The following is a 21,155-nucleotide window of genomic DNA, read 5'->3' as shown; positions in this document are numbered from 1 at the left end:
AAAAGAAATGTGGAATCCCACAAAAAGGATTCAATATAATGATATTAAAGAAGCTCAGTGAGATATAAAAGAACACAAATAGACAACACAAGGAAATTAGAAAAACAATCCATATGAAGGAAAGATGTATAAAAGAGATACATATCATTTTTTAAAAGAAACAGAAATACTGGAACTAAAGAATTCACTGAATGAAATTTTAAAATACATTTAAGAGCTTCAACAATAAACTGGATCAAACAGAACAAAGAATTTCAGAACTTGAAGACAGGTCCTTTGAAACAACCCAATCACAAAGAAAATGAAAAAACAATGAAAAAAAATAAACAAGCTTACATGACATACAGAACACCATAAAGTAACCAAATATTTGAATTTTTGTTGTCACAGAAGGTGAAGAAAAACCACAGTGATAAAAAAAAACCTACTTAACAAAATAATAGCTGAAAACAACCCAAGTCTAGCAAAAGATTTAGACATCCACAGACAGAAACCTCAGATAACCCAAAATAGATACAGTTCAAAAAAGACTTCTCCATGGCATATAACGTTCAAACTTTTAAAAGTTAAAAACAAGGAGAAAGTTCTGAAAACAGAAGATAAAAACATTTAGTCACTTATAAGGGAAACCTCACTGGACTAATAGGAGTATTTCTCAGCAGAAATCTTACTGGCCTGGAGAGAATGGAATGATATACTCAAAGTTCTAAGAGAAAACTGTCAGCCAAGAATACTATACCCAGCAAAGTTATCCTTCATAAATGAAGGAGAAAAATAAAGTCTTCCCCAGACAGGTTCATCACCACTAGACCCAATTCTACAAGAAATGCTTAAGGGAGTCCTAAACCTAGAAGCAAAGAACAGTATTACTATTATGAAAACACACAATATAAAACTCACTGATGGAGCAAACACACGAATAAGAAAGGGTTCAAATTTACCACTACAGAAAATCACCAAACTAAAATGGTCAACAATAGGAGAAAAAGAAAAGAACAAAGGATATACAAAACATCCAGAAAACAATTAACAATGTGACTGGAACGAAATCTCACATGTCAATAATAACTTTTCAAGGTTATTTAAACAAATTAAATTTTCCCCTTAAAAGACTGACTGAATGGATTTTTTTAAAAATTGATCTAACTATATATGGTGCTTACAAGAAACTCACTCCACCTGTAAAGACACATGAAGACTGAAAGTAAAGGGTTAGAAGACATTGAGGCAAATGGAAGCTTAAAGGAAACAGTAATAGCTATATTGAAATAAAACAGATTTATCAGTTTAAGACAAAACAGTTTAAAAAAAAAAAAAAAAAGGCCAGGCACAGTGACTCACACATGCAATCTCAGCACTTTGGGAGGCCAAGGCAGGAAGATCACCTGAGGTCAGGTGTTCGAGACCAGCCTGGCCAAAATGGCAAAACCCCATTTCTATTAAAAACACAAAAATTAGCCAGGTATGGTGGTGTGTACCTGCAGTCCCACCTACTCTGGAGGCTGAGGTAGGAGAATCACTGGCACTAAGAAGGCAGAGATTGCAGTGAGCTGAGATCACACCACTGCACTCCAGTCTGGGTGACAACGAGACTCTGTCTCAAAAAAAAAAAAAAAAAAAAAAAAGACAAAAGTCATATAATGATAAACAGATCTATTCAACAAGAGGATATAACAATTCTAAATATATATGTACCCAACACTGGAGCACCCACATATGTTAAGGCAAATATGACTAGATATAAAAGGAAAGACTGACTCCAAGATAATAATAGTGGGGGACTTTAATATCCCACTCTCTCTAATCCCAGCACTTTGAGAGGCCGAGGCGGGTGGATCACGAGGTCAAGAGATCGAGACCATCCTGGTCAACATGGTGAAACCCCGTCTCTACTAAAAGTACAAAAAATTAGCTGGGCATGGTGGCGCGTGCCTGTAATCCCAGCTACTCAGGAGGCTGAGGCAGGAGAACTGCCTGAATCCAGGAGGCGGAGGTTGTGGTGAGCCGAGATCACGCCATTGCACTCCAGCCTGGGTAACAAGAGCGAAACTCCATCTCAAAAAAAAAAAAAAAAAAAAAAAAACCCCACTCTCTGCATTCATAGATCATACAGACAAAAAATCAGCAAAAAAAAATGGCTATAACTGAACTTTAGACCAAACAGACTTAACAGACATTCACAGAACATTTTACCCTAAAACAGCAGAATACACATTCTGCTCAGCAGCACATACAACATCCTCAAGGACAGACATATATTAGGCCATAAAACAAGTACCAACAAATTTTTAAATATCAAAATAATGTAAGCACTTTCTCAGACCACACTGGAATAAAACTAGAAATCAATCCCAAAAGGAATTTTGGAAACCAAACAAATACATGAAAATTAAATAACATGTTCCTGAAAAACCACAGGGACAAGAAATTAAGATGGAAATAAAAAAAAAATTTGAAACAAACAAAAATGGAAACACAACATACCAAAACCTATGAAATACAGCAAAAGCAGTGCTAAGAGGAAAGTTTATAACAATAAACACATACATTAAAAAAAAGATTTCAAATACACAATCTAACATGCATCCCAAGAAACAAACTTAAAAAGGAAGAACAAACCAAACCCAAAATTAGAAGGAAAAAAATAATAAAGATCACAGAACTAAATGAAATTGAGACGAAAAAACAACACAAGGGATCAAATAAACAAAAATTGGTTTTATGAAAAGATAAATTAATAAACCACAAGCTAGAATAACCAACAAAAAATGAGAGAAGGCCCAAATAATCAAAATCAGATACAAAAAGGAAATATTGTAACTCACACCCAAGAAATATAAAAAAAATCCCCCAAAGACTATTATTAACAGCTATCTAATAACAAACTGAAAAACCTAGAGGAAATGGATCCGTTCCTAGAAACCTACAACCTACCAAGATTGAACCAGGAAGAAACAGAAAACCTGAATAGACAAGTAACAAGATTAAATCAATAATTAAAAAGTCTCCCAACAAAGAAAAAGCCCAGGACTGGATGGATTCACTGACAAATTCTTCCACATATACAAAGGAGAAATAATACCAACTCTCCTCAATTTATTACAAAAACTGAAGAGGTGGAAATTCTCCCTAACTCGTTCTGAGGCCAGAATTACCTTAAAGCCAAAACCAGACAAGGACACAAGAAAGAAAGAAAACTACAGGCCATTATCTTTGTTGAACACAGAATCAAAAATCCTCAACAAGATACTAGCAAACTGAATACAACAGCATGACAAAAAGGAAAGACACCAGCTGGGTGCAGCGGCTGATGCCTATAATCTCAGGACTTTGGGAGGACAAGGTAGAAGGATCTCTTGAGCCCAGGAGTTTGAGACTAGCCTGAGCAACAAAGTGTGGCCCAGTCTCTACCAAAAAAAAAAAAAAAAAGACAAAAAATTAGCCAGGCATGGTGGTGCACACCTGTGGTCCCAGCTACTCAGCAGCCTCAGCCCAGAGGATCACTTGAGCCCAGTAGGTTGAGGCTGCAGTGGGTCATGTCCATACCTCTGCATCCTGGGCAACAGAGCAAGACCCTATCTCAAACAAAACAAGAAACATAAGACCCATGATCAAGTGGGATTAATGCCAGAAATCTAAGAATGGTTCAACATTTAGAAATCAGTATGCGATACATCAAATGGACAAAATAAAGGGCAAAAATCATATGATCATCTCAACAGATACAGTAAAGGCATTTGATAAAATTCAAAGCCTCTTCAGGACAAAAACTCTAAACAAACCAAGCACAGAAGGAACATACCTCAACAAAATAAAGACCATTATGACAAATCCAGTTACCATCATAGTGAATGGGGAAAAACTGAAAGCCTTTTCTCTAAGAACTCAAACAAGGCAAAGATGCTCACCTTCACCACTCCTACTCAGTATAGTACTGGAAATCCCAGGCAGACCAGTAATGCAAGAGGAAGAAATAAAAGGCATCCAAATTGAAATACATGAAGTCAAGTTGTCCCTCTTTGCAGATGGCATGGTCTTATATTTAGAAAAACCAAGATTCCAAAATAAACTCTCAGAATGATTTCTTTTTAATTAAGTAAAGTTGCATGATACAAAATCAACATACAAAAATTAATTGCATCTCTATACACCAATAACAAAATCACTTAAAAAGAAATTAAGAAGGCAATCCCATTTACAATAACAATAATAAAAATAAAATACCCAGGAATAAACTTAACCAGGGTATTAAAAGACTTCTACAAAGAAAACTACAAAATACTGATGAAAGAAATTTAAAAAGACAAAAACAAATGGTAAGACATCTTATGCTCACAAATCAGAAGAATTAACTTGGTCAAAATGACCACACTATTGAAAGATTCAAGGATATCTGTATCAAAATACCAATGTCATATTTCATAGAAAAAGAGAAAACAAGCATACAATTCGTATGAAACCAAAAAAGAGCCTGAAAGCCAAAGCAATCCTGAGCAAAAAGAACAAGGAGACATCAAGCTACCTGACTTCAAAATATATTACAAGGCTATAGTGATCAACACAGCATGGTATTGATATAAAACCAGGCACATACATCAATGGAATAGATTAGAGAACCCAGAAATAAATCCATGTACTTAGAGCAACTGATCTTTGACAAAGGAGCCGAGAACATACATTGAGGAGAGGACAGACACCCTCTTCAATAAATGGTGCTGTGAAAACTGGATATCCATATGCAGCAGATTGAAATTGGATCCCTACCTCTCACTAAGTACAAAAATCAACACAAATGCCTTAAAGACTTAAACATAAGAACTAAAACTATAAAACTGCTGGAAGGCTGGGGCATAACCTGCTTATCTGGCACAGAAAGAGCTGGGAGGAATGCCTCTTTGAAGCACAAGAATGCGACCAGACTTGCTGACTCCTATCTACGGCCCCTCTAGCTTTTTCAATGATTAAATCTAGAATAGAATTTGTTCTCTATGCCTCAAAGGAAATGCCAAATGGCCCTAGCTATAGATCACCTCCCTGACCACCATTCCTTTATCTCCCCTCACATGCCTATCACATTCTTGCTTTGTGTCGTGTACCAATAAATGGTGTCGGTCTCCAGAGCTCGGGGCCTTCGCAGCCTCCAAACTTGCATTGGCCCCGATCCCCACTTTATGCACTCTTGTCTTTTCTCATTTCTTTGTCTCCACCAACCCTTGTGACCCTCATGGTCTGTGTCAGGGCTGGTCCCCAACATAAAGCTATTAGAAGAAAACACAGGGAAAACACTTTAAGACATTGGTCTAGGCAAAGCTTTTACGTCCAAGTTCTCAAAAGCACAAGCTACAAAAACAAAAACAAACAAATGGTATTATATTAAACCAAAAAGCTCTGGTGTGGAAATGGTGGCTCACACCTGTAAACCTACCGCTTTGGGAGGCCAAAGTGGGAGGATCACTTGAGGCTAGGAGTTCAAGACCAGCCTGGGCAACATAACAAGATCCCATTTCTACAAAAAATGTTTTAAAATTAGCCAGGCCTAGTAATGAACGGCTGTAGTTCCAGTTACTTGGGAGGCTGAGGCGGAAGGATCACTTGAGCCCAGGAATTTGAAGCTGCAGTAAGCCATGATCATGCCACCATACTCCAGTGTAGGTGACAAGAGTGAGACCCCAACTCAAAAAGTAAAAATAATAAGCCTCTGCACAGCAAAAGAAATAATCAACGGAGTAGACAAAGAAGCTATTGACTGCAGAAAATATATGCAAACTATTCATCCAACAAGCAAAAAATATACAGAATACACAAGGAACTGAAAGAAGTGAAGAGTAAAAAAACAATCCTATTTAAAAATGGACAAAGGCCATAAACAGACATTTCTCAAAGAGCATAAAAATGGCCAACAGGTATATGAAAAAATGTTCAACATCAGGGAAACGCAAATCAAAATAACAACGAGAACACCTCACCCAGTTTGAAGGGCTACTATAAAAAGACAAAAATAATAGCTGCGGGCAAGAATGCAGAGAAAAAGGAACTCACATACACTGTTGTCAGGAATGTAAATTAGTACAGCTACTATGTAAAACAAGTATGAAGATTTCTCAGAAAACTAAAAATAGTACTATACTATCAAACTCAGTATATAAAAGGGATACCTGTACCCCCATATTGCAGCACTATTCACAATAGTAAAGATATGCAATCATACCAAGTGTGCCTGATCTACAGCTAAATTAATAAAGAAAATATGGGTGTGTGTGTGTGTGTAGAGACAGCGAGAGCAAGAGAGAATGGGATATTATTTGGCCATAAAAAAAGAACAAAATCATGTTCATATGGAACCACATGAATGAAACTGGAGGTTATTAAGTGAAATATAAGCCAGGTACAGAAAGGCAAATATTGCATGTTTTCACACATATGTGGGAGCTAAAAAAAAAAATATTAATCTCAGAGTTAGTAGAATGATAGACATGATAGGTACTAGAGAATGGGAAGGGTGTGTCAGTGGGAGGGGAGATGAAAAGAAGTTAGTTAATGGATACAAACGTACAGTTAGAGAGAAGGAATAAGTGGTAATGTTTAATAGCAAAGTAGTGTAGTTAACAATATACCGTCCACTTCTAAATAGCTGGAAGAGAGGAGGTGAAATGTTCCCAACACACAGAAATGATAAATATTCAGTGACAGATACTCTGAATACCCTGACTTGATCACTACACAGTCTATGCATATAACAAAGCATCACATGTACTCCATAAATACGCACAAATATTATGTATTAATTTAAAAATTAGACTTTTTGTTCTATTTAACACCCTGTGAGGAGGATGAAAGCAAAAGCTACAGACTGAGGGAAAATACTTGCAAACCACATATCCAACAAAGTATCTAAAATATATAAAGGACATTTAAAACACAAAAATAAAAAAGCAAACAAGCCAATTAGAACATGGGCAAAAGACATGAACAGAAATTTCATTGAAAAAGATTCACAGGTGTTACAAATAAGCACAGGAAACGATGTTCAATATCATTAGTAATCAGGGAAATCCAAATTAAAACTACAATATAATAACACACCTATCAGAATGGTCAAAATAAAACATAATGACAATACCAAATGCTGGCAAGAATGTGGAGGAATGTAAAATGGTATGGTCACTCTGGAAAGCAATTGGGTGGTTTCTTACAAAATAAACATGCAATAACCAAACAACCCAGTAACTGCACTCCTGGGCATTTATCCTAAGGATAACAAAAATTCACATTCACACAAACATCTGTACAGGAATGTTCACAGCAGCCTTATTTGCAATAGCCAAGAAACAGAAACAACCCAAATGGCCATCAGTATCTAAAAGGAACAAACTAAGTAGGATATATAAAATTCTAGATAAATCTCCAGAAAAATACGCTAAGTATAAAAAAAGTCAATTCTAAGAGGTTATATAATACTTGATTCCAGTTATATAAGATATTTGAAATGTCAAAGTTTAAGAAATGAATATCAAATTAGTGGATGCCAGAAAGTATAACTAGAGGGCCAGAGCAGGGTGGGATGGAAATGGGTATGGTTATAAAAGGGTAACAGGAAGGATTCTGGTGGTAATAGAACACCAAGTCAGCATCTTGACTATGGTGGTGGGTACATGAACCAACACATGTGATAAAGTATGTGAAGTGCATACCACAAAGAAATAAATACTAGGAAAACTGAGGAAATCTGAATAGATTGGTAGATTGTATCAGTGTCAATATTCTGTTGTTGATACAGTGCTATAGTTTTATACTATAGATAAGTTCATAGCTATAAAAACAACTTTGTCATTGGAGGAAACTGGGTAAATGGTACCTGGAATCTCTTTGTATTATTTCTTACAACTGCATGTGGATCTACAATTATCTCAATAAAAATTTCAATTAAAACTAAAAGACTGTTCAATACAGACATACATTCTCATAGAAGAATCCCTGTAAAAATACTAAGAGTAGTTTTAAGAACACACTAGCAGAAGTATGACTGTCAAAGAGCAATCTAAAAAGCAGAAAGTCTATGAGAATCTCTTTTCTTGTTTCTGAGAAGTTTTAATATTGATCACAGAAAAGACATTAACCGAAGACATATCCAAGATACCAAGATCTTAGTTATCCAGAAGAATACATTCAATGCCCAGTAAGGATTAATTTGTGCTAAAACTCTATCCTAAATTATGTTACTTCTAAAAGACTAAAGTTGTAATTGGAAAAAAAAAATCAAATAACAGATTTAAGCATCTGCTAGAAGCAGAAACACATTCTCATGTCTTATAATTCATTCATCTATTTGACAGATGTTTATGCAACACCTTCTCTGAACGAAGGCCTGGGCTAGGGAAAGGTTACTCTAGAGCACTATCACCTCCCCAACACCTGGTCTTCAGCCTGCTCTCAAGTATCTTCCCAAGTAGGAGGGGAGATCAGATAAAAAGAATATGATAGCCAATTTTATTGAGACCATGAGGCTGTTTCTGATCCAATACAATTAAATCTAATGTTTTTGGATTTATCCACAGATGATAGAGTATTGTGACAAGGCTTATGACCATGTTAGAAATTTTCTTTTCATATTGGTTATCATCATAGTAACAAAGCATTTCCATAAACTATAAAAAATACAAATAATAAACAGTGGCTTATATACCCTTTCTAGACCACTCCAGAAACAAATCCATGTAAAACAAAAATGCTGGTCTTTAAAACAAGTAAAATAAAGGCATAAAAAGACCGGCTAAGTGTCTCTAACCAAATCATTTTTTAGTATATACTCCCTTCAATGACACAAAATCTATAACATTCCCCAACAAATCCAAAGCACTTTACACTTTGTAAAGAAGCCATAATGGATGACTACAAAATTCCCTTTTAAGAATCTGTTTCATTATTCCTCTCAGATCCAATGAAGGGTTTCCAAAAGGATAAATCCAATGCCCAATAAGTATTAACTAATAAGGACTTTAAAAGTAGCTCAGCTGACATCTTTAGTTTCTCATGGTGGACAAAGCAGAATAAGCAAGCTGTACAAACTGAGTTAAGATTATGTAGCTATTGGGTACACTTTACCTTCCAACTGTTAACAGGATTCTTTGATGTCTGCCACCAAAGAGTAATTCAGGATTTGTGATTCTTAAATACATAAATCAGGCTATATTCTCTATTTACTTACTAAGACGATTGACTCTTAGCTGTAAAATTACTATAAACTGTCATAATACCAAAAAAAGGTCCAATAAGTTCTCTCAAAATAACTTCTTCCTAGAGTCAAATACAAATTGAACTTACCACTTTTTTAAAATCATCTTCTGCTTCATCAAGTTTTCCTTGTTTGAGTAATAAGTGACCTCTCTGTAATCTTGCCTAAAAAAGGGGGAGAGGGGGGAATATACTGAATATTATAGATTTCTAAATTTTTTAAACACAAAGAATAAAACTAAACAAACAAGTTATTAATAAATATTTATTTTTCCAATGCCCATTTTACTTGACACCAAAAATAATTCCTGGAACCAATTAATGTGTATACTTTTTCTTAATGCATACTTCCTTAAAAATACTTTTTGTTCTACCAGGAAAATAGAGAACATGTCCACACAAAAATTTGTATATGTATGTTCACAACAATAGTCAAAAAGTGGAAATAACCCAAATTCCCATCAACTAACAAATCAATATACAAATATAATGTATCCATACAATATTATTCAGCCATAAAAAGGAATGACATATTGATATGTGCTACATGAATGAACCTTGAAAGCATTATGCTAAGTGAAAGAAGTCAGACACAAAAGGCCAAACATTATGGGATTTTGTTTATATGAAATATCTGAAATGGGCAAATCTATGGTAAGTGGTTGCCAGGAGCTAGAGTGGAAGTGGGGAGTGACTGCTAACAGGTACAGAGCTTCTTTGGGGGTTGATAAAAGTGTCCCTGGAAGTAGCTAGTGGTGACCACTACACAACTTGTAAATATACTAAAGACCACTGAATACTTTTAAAGGGTAAATCTGATAGCATATAAATTGTATCTCAATTTTTAAGAATACTTTTTACCATAACTTTTTGCCCTACAATAAAAGTTGCATAAATTGGGACTTTACCAGTCTTTCTTCTCTTTTAACATGCATCAGTTTCTTCCTCTTCATCAGAGACCCCTCTTCTTCTAATGTGTATAATCCCATTTCTTTCAAGAATACCAACTTTCTGATGACCAATCAAGCCATAAAAGTATTCACTTAACTTTATGTATATTACTCTTATAGTACATTAAATTTCCCTAACCCTTTTAAATGTGTCAATACACATAAAAAGATTAAAGCCACTTCAACTATCATAAAACTAGGAAAATGAGCCATTTAATCTTTACGAAAGGTTGTGCTTGCTTAGCTGTGTAAATTTGATAAATGAGATTAGGGAGTTCCATCTTAAAATGTTAGTAATATTTCAAATCAAATATTCACCCCATATCTAATCAGTTATCTCAAATCCTTCTGAAATACACTAGGAAATAAGAAACTATGTAATTGGTCAGTGGTTGTCAATTCTGCCTCTGAAAGCCCCACCTGAATTCCACCTCATGAGTCCCTTCCCTGCCCACACCTCTGTCACAGCCTTTATGGTGACCTGCCAATCATCAGGATTTCCTATTAGACTACAAGTTTCTCCACCTCTAAAGCTTGTAGGTTGGTTCCAGAGGATGTTTCTGCTAATTTAGCGTTTTATTGTCACCAAAAATGATAGCCCAATTAAGTAATCCCCACTTTATTCTTCCTGCCACAGCCTTAAGGGCAACTGTTGTCAGTCACCTGGATACTCTTAATTCAGCCTCTTTATCAACTCATGTCTCGGCCTCACATCTTGCCTCATACTCCATCCTCTACACAGATTTGTCTTTCTAAACCACAAAGCTGACATCACTGCCAGACTTCTGAAAAAAAAAACATCTAATGAACCCACTGTTCTCTTTCACACAGATCTTTGATTCTAGGGACTTTGAATTTCTCTTGTTCCTCAGTCCACTACATCACTGTAGCTTTGATCTCTTCTGGTTACATCTAGCATGCCAGTCCTCACCTTATGAAACAAATTCTCTCTCCCAAGTTCTCTTAAGTTCCCCTTTAAAGAAAGTTTAGATATACTTACTGCAGTGAAGTCCATCTTCAATTCAATCACTTTAGTTAAATCAGGAAGTGCAGCTTTGGATTTGCCCATAGCTAAAAAGACAGTAGCCCTCCGATAATAAGCAATATAGTTATCAGGATCACCATCTGAAAATTAAAATAATATTACCTCTTATTTATTCAAAAATTCCAAAAAAAAATCACCTGGACAGTATCAGCTTTGCAACTCTACTAAGACAGACATAAAGAAAAGAATCTCTTCATCAAAAAGGAGTCATGTTGCCTGGCAAGATCTGTACAAACAGACCTAGAATAGGGGTCAGCAAACTATAGCCCAAGCCACATCCAATGCACAGACTTAAGAATGTTTTTTACATTTCTTAAAAGTTGCCCCCAAAAAAGAAAAAAACAAAAGAAAAATTTAAGAGACTGAATGGCTACAAAGCTGAAAATACTTGTCTGGACCTTTAGAAAAAAAGTTCGCAAACCCTTGGTCTAGAATATTAACTATATTCAACTTATAACTTTTTTTTATTTTTATTTTTGAGACAGGGTCTCTGTCACCCAGGCTGGAGTGTAGTGGCATGATCATGGCTCGCTGTAGCCTTGACCTCCCACACCCAAGCAATCCTGCCACCTCAACCTTCCAAGTAGCTGGAACCACAGGCGTGTTCCACCATGGCCAGCTAATTTTTGTTTATTTTTAATTTTTTGTAGAGAAAGAGTCACCATGTTGCCCAAGCTGGTCTTGAACTCCTGGGCTCCAGCAATCCTCCTACTTCAGCTTCCCTAAGTGCTGGGATTACGGGCATGAGCCACTGCACCCAGCCTCGACTCATAACTTTTATAAGTATGCAATTCAGTTTGTCTCTGCTGAGATTTTCCTAAGTAAAATACTAAGAATGTGGCCTATACATAATGTGCAGAATTTTAATGTATAGACCTCTGACTAAATTGATATATTGAATGTATAACCTCTGCTCCCTCACAAACTCCAACTAGAAGGAAGCGAAGAATTAAAGGTGCAAGGACAAAGGAGGAGATTAGAAACAAGAGTTAAGACTAGAGAAAGAGACTAGAGAAGTTAACATTTGTAAGGAAAGCAGACAGATGAATTTGGTTTCTGAGCTAATTTTACTCTGCTTATTAGTACCTACAAAGTAGAGAAAGGAGTGCATTCAATTAGAAGCAAAACTGCTGCAGAACAATCCTTCTAGAAAGCAATTTAGAAATATAAGCATATAAAGAATTCAAAAACGAACCTTGACAAAAGCCAGCCATCAATCTTTAAGAAAGAAAAGATTTATGTACTCAGGTGTTCATTATCATAAGATACACAATTAAAACTCCCTAAAAGTTCTATCCCTAAAGTTGTTTTCACTGGAAAAACATTACAGTAATCATATTAGGCAGGAGAGTGTATAATCATTCAAAATTATGGTGGTGAACAGTTGTTAATGGCATTGAAAATGTCAGGGGACTGTGGGTGAGAAAAAGAGATTAGGCTATACAACCAAACATGAAAGAAGACATACAAATGGCCAACGAGCACATGAAAAGATGCTCACTATCCAAATCATTAGGGAAATGCAAATCAAAACCACACTGACCTGCATGGGGCAACAAAAATAGTAATAAAAACTAAGAAAGCAAAACAAACAAACAAAAAAACCACATTGAGATACCAGTTCATACCCATTAAGATGGCTATTATTAAAAAGATAAAATAACAAGCTTTGGCAAGGATGTGGAGAAATTGGAGTGCTTGTGCACCGTTGGTGGAATGTAAAATGGTACGGCCACTGTGGAAAACAGTAAGATGACTTCACAAAAAGTTAAATGTAAAATTATCATGTGGTCCAGCAATTCTACTCCTTTGTATATATCCCAAAGAATTGAAAGCAAGGGTCAAATATGTATTCAAACACACATATTCACAGCAGCATTATTCACAATAGTCCAAAGGTGGAAACAACCCCAAAATCTATCAATGAATGAATGGATAAACAAAAAGTGGGATGTGGGATATAGCATACATACAACAGATATTCATTCAGCCTTAGAGAGAAATGAAATACCTATGATGCTATCACATGGATGAACCTTGAAAACATTATGCTAAGTAAAATAAGCCAAGACACAAAAGGAAAATATTGTATCATTCTACTAATATGAGGTACCTAAAGTACTCAAATAATAAAGACAGAAGGTAGAATAGTGGGTGCCAGGAGCTGGTGTAAGAGGGTTAGGAATAGGGTCCTATTGTTTAATGGATACAGAGTTTCTGTTTGGGATAATGAAAAAGTACTGGAGATGGATAGTGATGACTGCACAACAATGTGAACAGAATACCACTGAATTGCACACTTACAAATGGTTAAAATGGTTAATTTTCATACATTTTACCACAACAAAAAAGTAAAAGTATAAATCAGTCAGAAAAAAATGTATGTTTTAAAAAAGGAATTGGGTATTTTAACAATAAAAAAACCTTCTTTTTCTTAAATCTAAAAACAAAAATATATGATCCCAGCTAAGGGTCACTAAAATTTCTTTATTGAACAACTTCCCTTAGGAGGCAAGGAAAGAAGAGCAAAAACAGTAGCCTGAATATAGGCTATTTCTTACAAAATACTGTAATTAACTTAAGGAAAGATTAGGAAATAGAGTAACTATATTTGGAATATGCTTGATATACAGTATTTTTCAGTTCCATTTAAATTTTATTTGTAAGGCACAGTAAATTAAAATTTTATGGGTTTAGTTTGTGAACTGGCCATAGAATAATTTGATACCTAAGAATTACTAACATTTAAGTAACACACTGGAGAGCAGAGGGCAATTCACTGCATGTAAAGAGTGGCTATCCAGGCAGAGAGATGAGGTTTCTTCTTTCTGCTGTCCATGTATTCCAAAATGTTTCACAATGCATATGGATTACTTTTATATTCATTAATTTTTTTAAAACTTAAGTTATCCATGGCTTATTCAGACTAAGCAAAGAATAATATTGGAAATAACATGATTCACGGTCTAAAGTACAAATCTCATCAATTACATATGACCAAATCCTACTCAATCTTTGAGGCACAGCTCAAATGACTTATTTGACCACAAATGGAAAAATATACCTTTCCCTCTCTCAAATTCCATAACGTTCTATAATACATGTCCTTTACTGCACCTAACACTAAGCACTGATTATCAATTGTTTATATACATTTGGCCCTCTGTATCCATGAGTTCCACATCAGTGAATTCAACTACCTTCAGACCGAAAATATTTCAGGAAAAAAAAAACAAAAACTGTGTCTGTACTGAACAAAAACTGTGTCTACAGTTCATGTACATGTAGAGTAAAACAACTATTTACACAGCATTTACATGGTATAAGGTAAATTGCATTCAATTTCTATTTGGAAAAACCTGACCATTCCAATCCATGAAGAAAATATCTGCACAGAGGACTATGTATAACTTCACTTTTGTACTAAGGATCCGATCATATACAAAAATTGTCTACATACAGTATTTCTGGAGTGTCCACTTTCACCAATTTTACTGTTCCATTTTTAGGCATTTTAAGATAGGAAATGGAATTGGAACCCCAATTTATAAAACCAAACCTAAAAAAAATAAGAAATCTGTTGTACTAGAAGATATACATTTGGTCTTCTTCCTGTTTTCTGACATATAGCTCCTACAACCTGTGGAATCTCTAGAGTGATTACTTTTTTGTATACTAATGAAATGGCTGGTATCTGGGCACCCCTAGATACCAAGAATGTGGACTATGAATAATGGGGAAACCTACCAGGTGAAAATATTGGAATTTTCAGTACCCCCTACCATCCTAGGGGTTGAAGGTTGAGTTGGTTACCTATAGCCAATTATATAATCGATCATACCTAAGTAATAAAGCCTCCATAAAAACTAAAAGGACAGGGTTTGGAAGAACTTCCATGCAGCCAAAAACATGGAGGCTCCTGGAGGGTGTGGTACGCCCACAGAGGGCAAAGAAGCACCTCACCCCTTCCCATATGTCTGGCCCTATGTATCTCTTCCATCTATTTGGTTGTTCATCTGCATCCTTTGTAATATCCCATAATAAACCAGTAAACATAAGTGTTTTCCTGAGTTCTGTGAGCTGCTCTAGCAAATCAACTGAACCTAAGGAAGGGGTCATGGGAATCCTCATTTACAGTCAGTCAATCAGAAGCACAGGTAAAACAACCAGGGGCTTATAAATGGCTTCTGAAGTCAGGAGTGGTCTTGTGGCACTGGGCTTTCAATCTGTGGTATCTTCGGCTATCTCCATGTAGATAGTGTCAGAACTGAACAGAATTAGAGGTCATCCAGCTGCTGTCTGCTGGAAAATCTGTAGGATTACTTGGTGGAGAGAAATTCCCACACATTTTGGTGACTAAAGGTCATAGAAGTATTCTGCACTGTGAGAATATAATAGGAGAAACAGTCTCGCTCCATCGCCCAGGTTGGACTGTGGTGACACGATCATAGCTCACTGCAATTTCAACTCCTGGGCTCAAGCAGTCTTCCCATCTCAGCCTCCTGAGTGATTGTACACTATTTTCAAAGATATATTTGTATTCTTTATTACCATCTGATCTTCACAAAAATTCCCATGGGTGACACAGTGAAAATTTCTAGGAACTGCAGGTAACTTTTTAAAGTGTGTGTTTTCTTACATAACTGGACCAATGTCACAGGATTATCCAGTGGCAAGACCAAGATTAAAATCTGTTTCCCTTTTCAAAGTAATACACAAAGCCATACTTTCTAATAGCTTCACAGAGTACACATGATAGGAGTTCTCTATATGTTTATACAGTAGGCTACTGCAATGGAACTGTTTATGTTTCACCTGACATCCCAACAGGTGCCAGCTACCCTTACATTCCAAGGTGAGATTTGTAAGGCCACTTGGAAAAGATAGTAAGTGTCCTCTGCAGGACAGAGTAGATTGGTGTATCTGACTTATCCCTGAAAAACCTAAATGGCAAGAGACTAGTAGGCTCTCTGACCTGATGGAAAGGAAGAAGGAGTTGCTATCTGGGCTGTCCTCTATTTACAGACATGGTCAGGGCAAAGAATACATGCATGCTTGCCACAGACCAAAGAGAGCTGGCCTGGGTTGTCTCATATCTCATCCACAAGGCAACTCGAGAAGTCCTTTGCATTTCCATAAGACATTTTAGAATCAACTAGTCAATTTCAATGCAATAAAGTACTAGAATTTTATTAGATTTCATTGAATATATAGACCAATCTGTGGGCCACTTGCATCTTTATAATACTGAATCTTCCTATCTATTAACATGGTATATCTTCATTTAAGTCTTTGTTTCTTATAACTATTTTTGTGCTTTTCAGCAAAATGTTCTTGCACATCTTTCATTAGATGTATTCTTAGGTGTTTTTTGTATTTGTTTATTTCTAATAGAGATTCTATTGCTACAAAAGTATGTTGCCTTTGTTATCCAGTGAGTGCCTCCCTAAATTCATTTAAATTATGATTGTTTGCAGATTATTTGCATATCCTCATGTCCTCTGTGAATGACAGTTTTGCTTCTTCCTTTCTCAATCTTTATGCCCTATTTCTTGCCAAATTACAGTGACTGAGCAATTGCATTAGTTCATTTTCACACTGCTAATAAAAATATACCCAAGACTGGGTAATTTATAAAGGAAAGAGCTTAACTGACTTGCAGTTCAGCATGGCTTGGGAGGCCTCAGGAAATTTACAATCATGGCAGAAGGGGAAATCCTTCTTCACATGATGGCAGGAAGGAGAAGTGCCAAGCAAAAGGGGGAAAAGTCCCTTATAAAACTATCAGATCTCATGAGAATTCACTCACTATCTTCAGAACAGCATGAGAGTAACCACCCCCACAATTAACTTACCTCCCACTGGGTCCCTCCCATGACATGACATGTGGGGATTATAGGAACTACAATTCAAGATGAGATTTGGGTGGGAAGAGCCAAACCATGTCAGCAATTAAACAACAAAAAGAAAAAAAGGGATCCAGGTCATAAAGAAAGAAGTAAAACTATACTTTCCCATAACATAATGTTGTATATGGAAAATCCTACAGAATCTACACACAAAAAAATTCCTAGAGCTAATAAACAAGTTCAGCAAGGTTGCAAGATATAAAATTGGTACACAAATTGCATTGGCTAGCCTGGGCATGGTGGCTTACACCTGTAATCCCAGCTTTTTGGGAGGCAGGTAGATGACTTGAGGTCAGGAAGTTCAAGACCAGCCTAGCCAACATGGTGAAATCCTAACTCCACTAAAAATACAAAAATTAGCTGTACATGGTGGTACACACCTATAATCCCCACTGAGCCAGGAGAGTCACTTGAACCTGGGAGGCGGAGGCTGCAGTGAGCCAAGATTGCACTACTACACTCCAGCCTCCTGAGCAACACAGAAAGACTCTGCCTCAAAACAACAACAACAACAACAAAAAATTGCATTGGCTAGGACCTCTAGAAGAATGTTGACTACACATAGTAATAGTGGGTATCCTTGTCTCATTCTCAATCTCAGGGGAGGTGGGGTGTGGGAGAAGTATCAATACTCATCATTAAGTATAATCGTAGCTATAGGATTTTTGGTGTACTCATCAATATAGATTTCCAAACTATTTAAAAGGTGCTTTTTCTTTCACATATGGTGTTAAATATTTATCAAATACTTCTTCTTCACCTTTGAAACAACATTTTTCTCCTTTAGTTTGTTGACTTACACTGATTGACTTTTGAATGCCAAACCAAATTTATGTCCTTGTAATAAAACCCAGTGTTGTGTGTGTATATGTACAAACATAATGTTTGGACGTACTTAAAATTTAGATTCATTTGCTATATTTTTCAGAATTTTTGTAGTTATGTTCATGGGAGACTTTGCTAAAATATTTTTATTGTGATGTTCTTACACTTGGAAGAATGTGTATTCTGCAGCTGTATGCAGGTGTCATGTGTATTTCAATTGGGTCAAATTAACATCTTTACTTGACATTTTTGTCTCTTTGCCTATACATTACTAAAAGAAGCTAAAGCTTTCCACTATGATTATGAATTTGTTCATTTCTCCTTTAAATTCTGTCGATTTTTGTTTTACATATTTAGAGACTATGTTATTAGGCTCAAACTCATTTAAAATTGATATTTTCTGGTAGAGTGAACCCTTTATTAGTGTGAAATGGCTTTCTCTACTACTAAAAAAGGTGTTTTTTTTTTTTACTTTTCCCCTCATTTTTCAATTTTTTTATGTTCTTATAATTATGTCATATCTCTTAAACAGAGTTTTGGTTTTTTTTTTTTTTAATGTTGAGATAGAGTCTCACTCTGTCACCCAGCATGGAGTGCAATGGTGCAATCTTGGCTCACTGCAACTTCCACCTCCCAGGTTCAAGTGATAATCCTTTCTCGGCCTTATGAGTAGCTGGGATTACAGGCACCCACCACCACACCTGGCTAATTTTTATATTTTTAGTAGAGACTGGGTTTCACCATATTGTCCAGGCTGGTCCTGAACTCCTGACCTCAAGTGATCTGTGCCCCTTGGCCTCCCAAAGTGCTGGGATTACAGGTGTGGGCCACCATGCCCAGCCCTGATTAGAGTTTTTTAATTAAAAAAAAAAAAATCTGTTTCCTATGAGTTCAAGAGCTAATAACATCTGTAATAAAAATCTCAGTTTAAGAAAGAGCATAAAGAAAAGTATGACAAACTGAAACCTAACTACATTGAGTTTATACAGTAAATTACAACAATAGAATGATAGTTCTTCTGGGAACATAGCTATCTTATTAAAAAATACACAGCTGGGCACAGTGACTTACACCTATAATCCCAGCACTTTGGGAGGCTGAGGCAGGCAGATCGTTTGAGACCAAGACTTTGAGAACAGGCTGGACAACATGGTGAAACCTAGTCTCTATAAAAAATACAAAAATTAGCTGGGCATGGTGGCATGCACCTGTAGCCCCAGCTACTCAGGAGGCAGAGGTTGCAGTAAGCCAAGATCATGCCACTGCACTCTAGCCTGCATGACAGAGCAAAACCCCGTCTCAAAAAAAAAAAAAAAATGCACCACCCTCCTTACCTGTCAGGTTGCTAACTAGTCACTCTCAACCATTCAAATCAAGGTAAAAACGTGTAAGTAAATTAAAAAGACTCTGCAGAAAGTCAATATCAAAAAGTCCTAGCACAAAAGTTTAGCAGTGACTCATAAGGAAATCCAGGCCAGGTGTGGTGATTACACATACATTCTCAATACTTTGGGAGGTCAAGGCAGGAGGACGGCTTGAGCCCACAAGTTTGAGACCAGCCTGGACAACAGAGTGAGACCCCATCTCTACAAAAAAATAAAAAATAAAAGTCGTAAAAGGTAGTTGGGTATAGTGGCACACACCTATAATCCCAGGTATTCAGGAGCCTGAGGCTGCAGTGAGCCATGATCACACCAATGCACTCCAGCCTGGGTGACAGAACAAGACCCTGTCTCAAAAAACAAACCAAAAAAAAAAAAAAAAAAAAAAAAAAGAAAGAAAAGTTGTTAAGCCTTCACTAAGAACCTATTATTCTGGTCATGTCAGTCCTTAGAGTCCTAACAGATGAACAGCTGCAACAACAGTTGATTCTACAGACAGACACGAATAAGAAATAAGAAGCAACAGTGTAAAGGGCAGTTGGAGACTGACCAATACTGAAGAGGCAATGAACTGCAGCATCTCCCAAGGGTATCAAGTAAATATACTGAAAACCAAGTCATCAAGAAAATTAAACTGTATTCAGCAAAATCTGTTCAAAAAGTCAAAAACCAAATAATACACTGAGAAAAGTTGTTTGTCAGAATTATCTTGAATTACCCTTGGTAGTAGCAGGCCTCTCTAAACTTCAAAATTCTCTCATATTAGATACACATACATTTAAGCATTATACCTTTATTTTATTAATCTATTTCACTCAGAATACCATAAATATATTTAAATATTTTATTTAAACATGAAATAATGTTATTCAAAACAATACTCAAAAAAAGAGCTATTACTAGAATTCACTAAGACAGTCACTGAGTGGTTTGGTTCCATGATACAAACCTACGGCAGCATGAAACTGAGATAAAGCATCAGCTAGCTGTCCAGCTGCAAGTAATTTCTTGCCCAATTCAAGATGTTTCTCAACATCTGCATTTACTCCACATTCGGCACCTAAAAATAAATTTAAAAACACTCAGTTCACTTTCCACAAACCAAGATTTAATTTTTAAAAATATGTTACAAATGGTTATCTGTTTCAGTCATCTACTTAGATGAGAAAAGTCACAGAAGCTGAAAAATGATGTAAAGAACTTAAAATATAAATCCTATTTTATTTTATGAAGGACAAGACAAAAAATATACCCATCTTAACCTAATCAGTCAAAAGAATGTAACCATCCTAGAAAATAAAGGGAAGTTGTGTAACGCAGAAGTAGTAGAAATATTTTGAACAATAAAATGAATATTAAATTAGCATCTTATCTTTAATGAATAACATATAGCCTATTATATATAAGTACTTACTAAGCACCTATAATGCACACTATTCTAGGTATCTGGCATAAGTGAGCAACATTAAAAACTCCTGCCCCTCATACCTTCCTGGCACCTGACGTTATGGTGGGAGAAGACAGACATAATCACTAAGTAAATTACATAGTACGTTAGGTGAAAAGTACTGTGGAAAAAGTCAACCCATGTGAAGGGGTAAGGAGTTCAGGGGACTTATAGTAGTAAATAGGTGGGGAGTAAAGAGCAAGCCTTCTTGAGAAGCTGACATCTGAGCAAGACAGGAAAAAAGTGAGGAACTCACCATGCAGACAGCTAGGAAAAGAGCTTCCAGGAAGAGGAACCAGCAAGTACAAGGGCCCTAAGTTGGGAGCATGCAGGTATGTTCCAGAAACAGCAGAAATGTCTAGATGG

General features: G+C 36.1%; 1 protein-coding gene across 3 annotated transcripts in view; it reads right to left on the bottom strand.

Moving 5' to 3' along the window:
• The window catches only part of DNAJC3 (DnaJ heat shock protein family (Hsp40) member C3), an 83,465-nt gene that overhangs the window by 41,743 nt on the left and 20,567 nt on the right, over window positions 1–21,155 (bottom strand). The window contains exons 2-5 of one of the 3 annotated variants that reach the window (XM_054243339.2): window positions 20,292–20,402; window positions 19,604–19,689; window positions 11,182–11,306; window positions 9,322–9,396 (exon numbers count right to left, since the gene is read on the bottom strand). In XM_054243339.2, the coding sequence (XP_054099314.1) occupies window positions 9,322–9,396; window positions 11,182–11,250 (144 nt within the window). In that variant the 5' untranslated portion in view covers window positions 11,251–11,306; window positions 19,604–19,689; window positions 20,292–20,402. The remainder of the gene's footprint in view (window positions 1–9,321; window positions 9,397–11,181; window positions 11,307–19,603; window positions 19,690–20,291; window positions 20,403–21,155) is intronic. The other 2 variants (XM_002742487.6, XM_035292758.3) reach the window with 2 other exon arrangements.

The sequence above is a fragment of the Callithrix jacchus genome, chromosome 1 (assembly GCF_049354715.1).
Source record: "Callithrix jacchus isolate 240 chromosome 1, calJac240_pri, whole genome shotgun sequence".
In the NCBI taxonomy this organism is placed as follows: Eukaryota; Metazoa; Chordata; class Mammalia; order Primates; family Cebidae; genus Callithrix; species Callithrix jacchus.
This window is presented reverse-complemented; position numbering and strand designations above follow the sequence as displayed.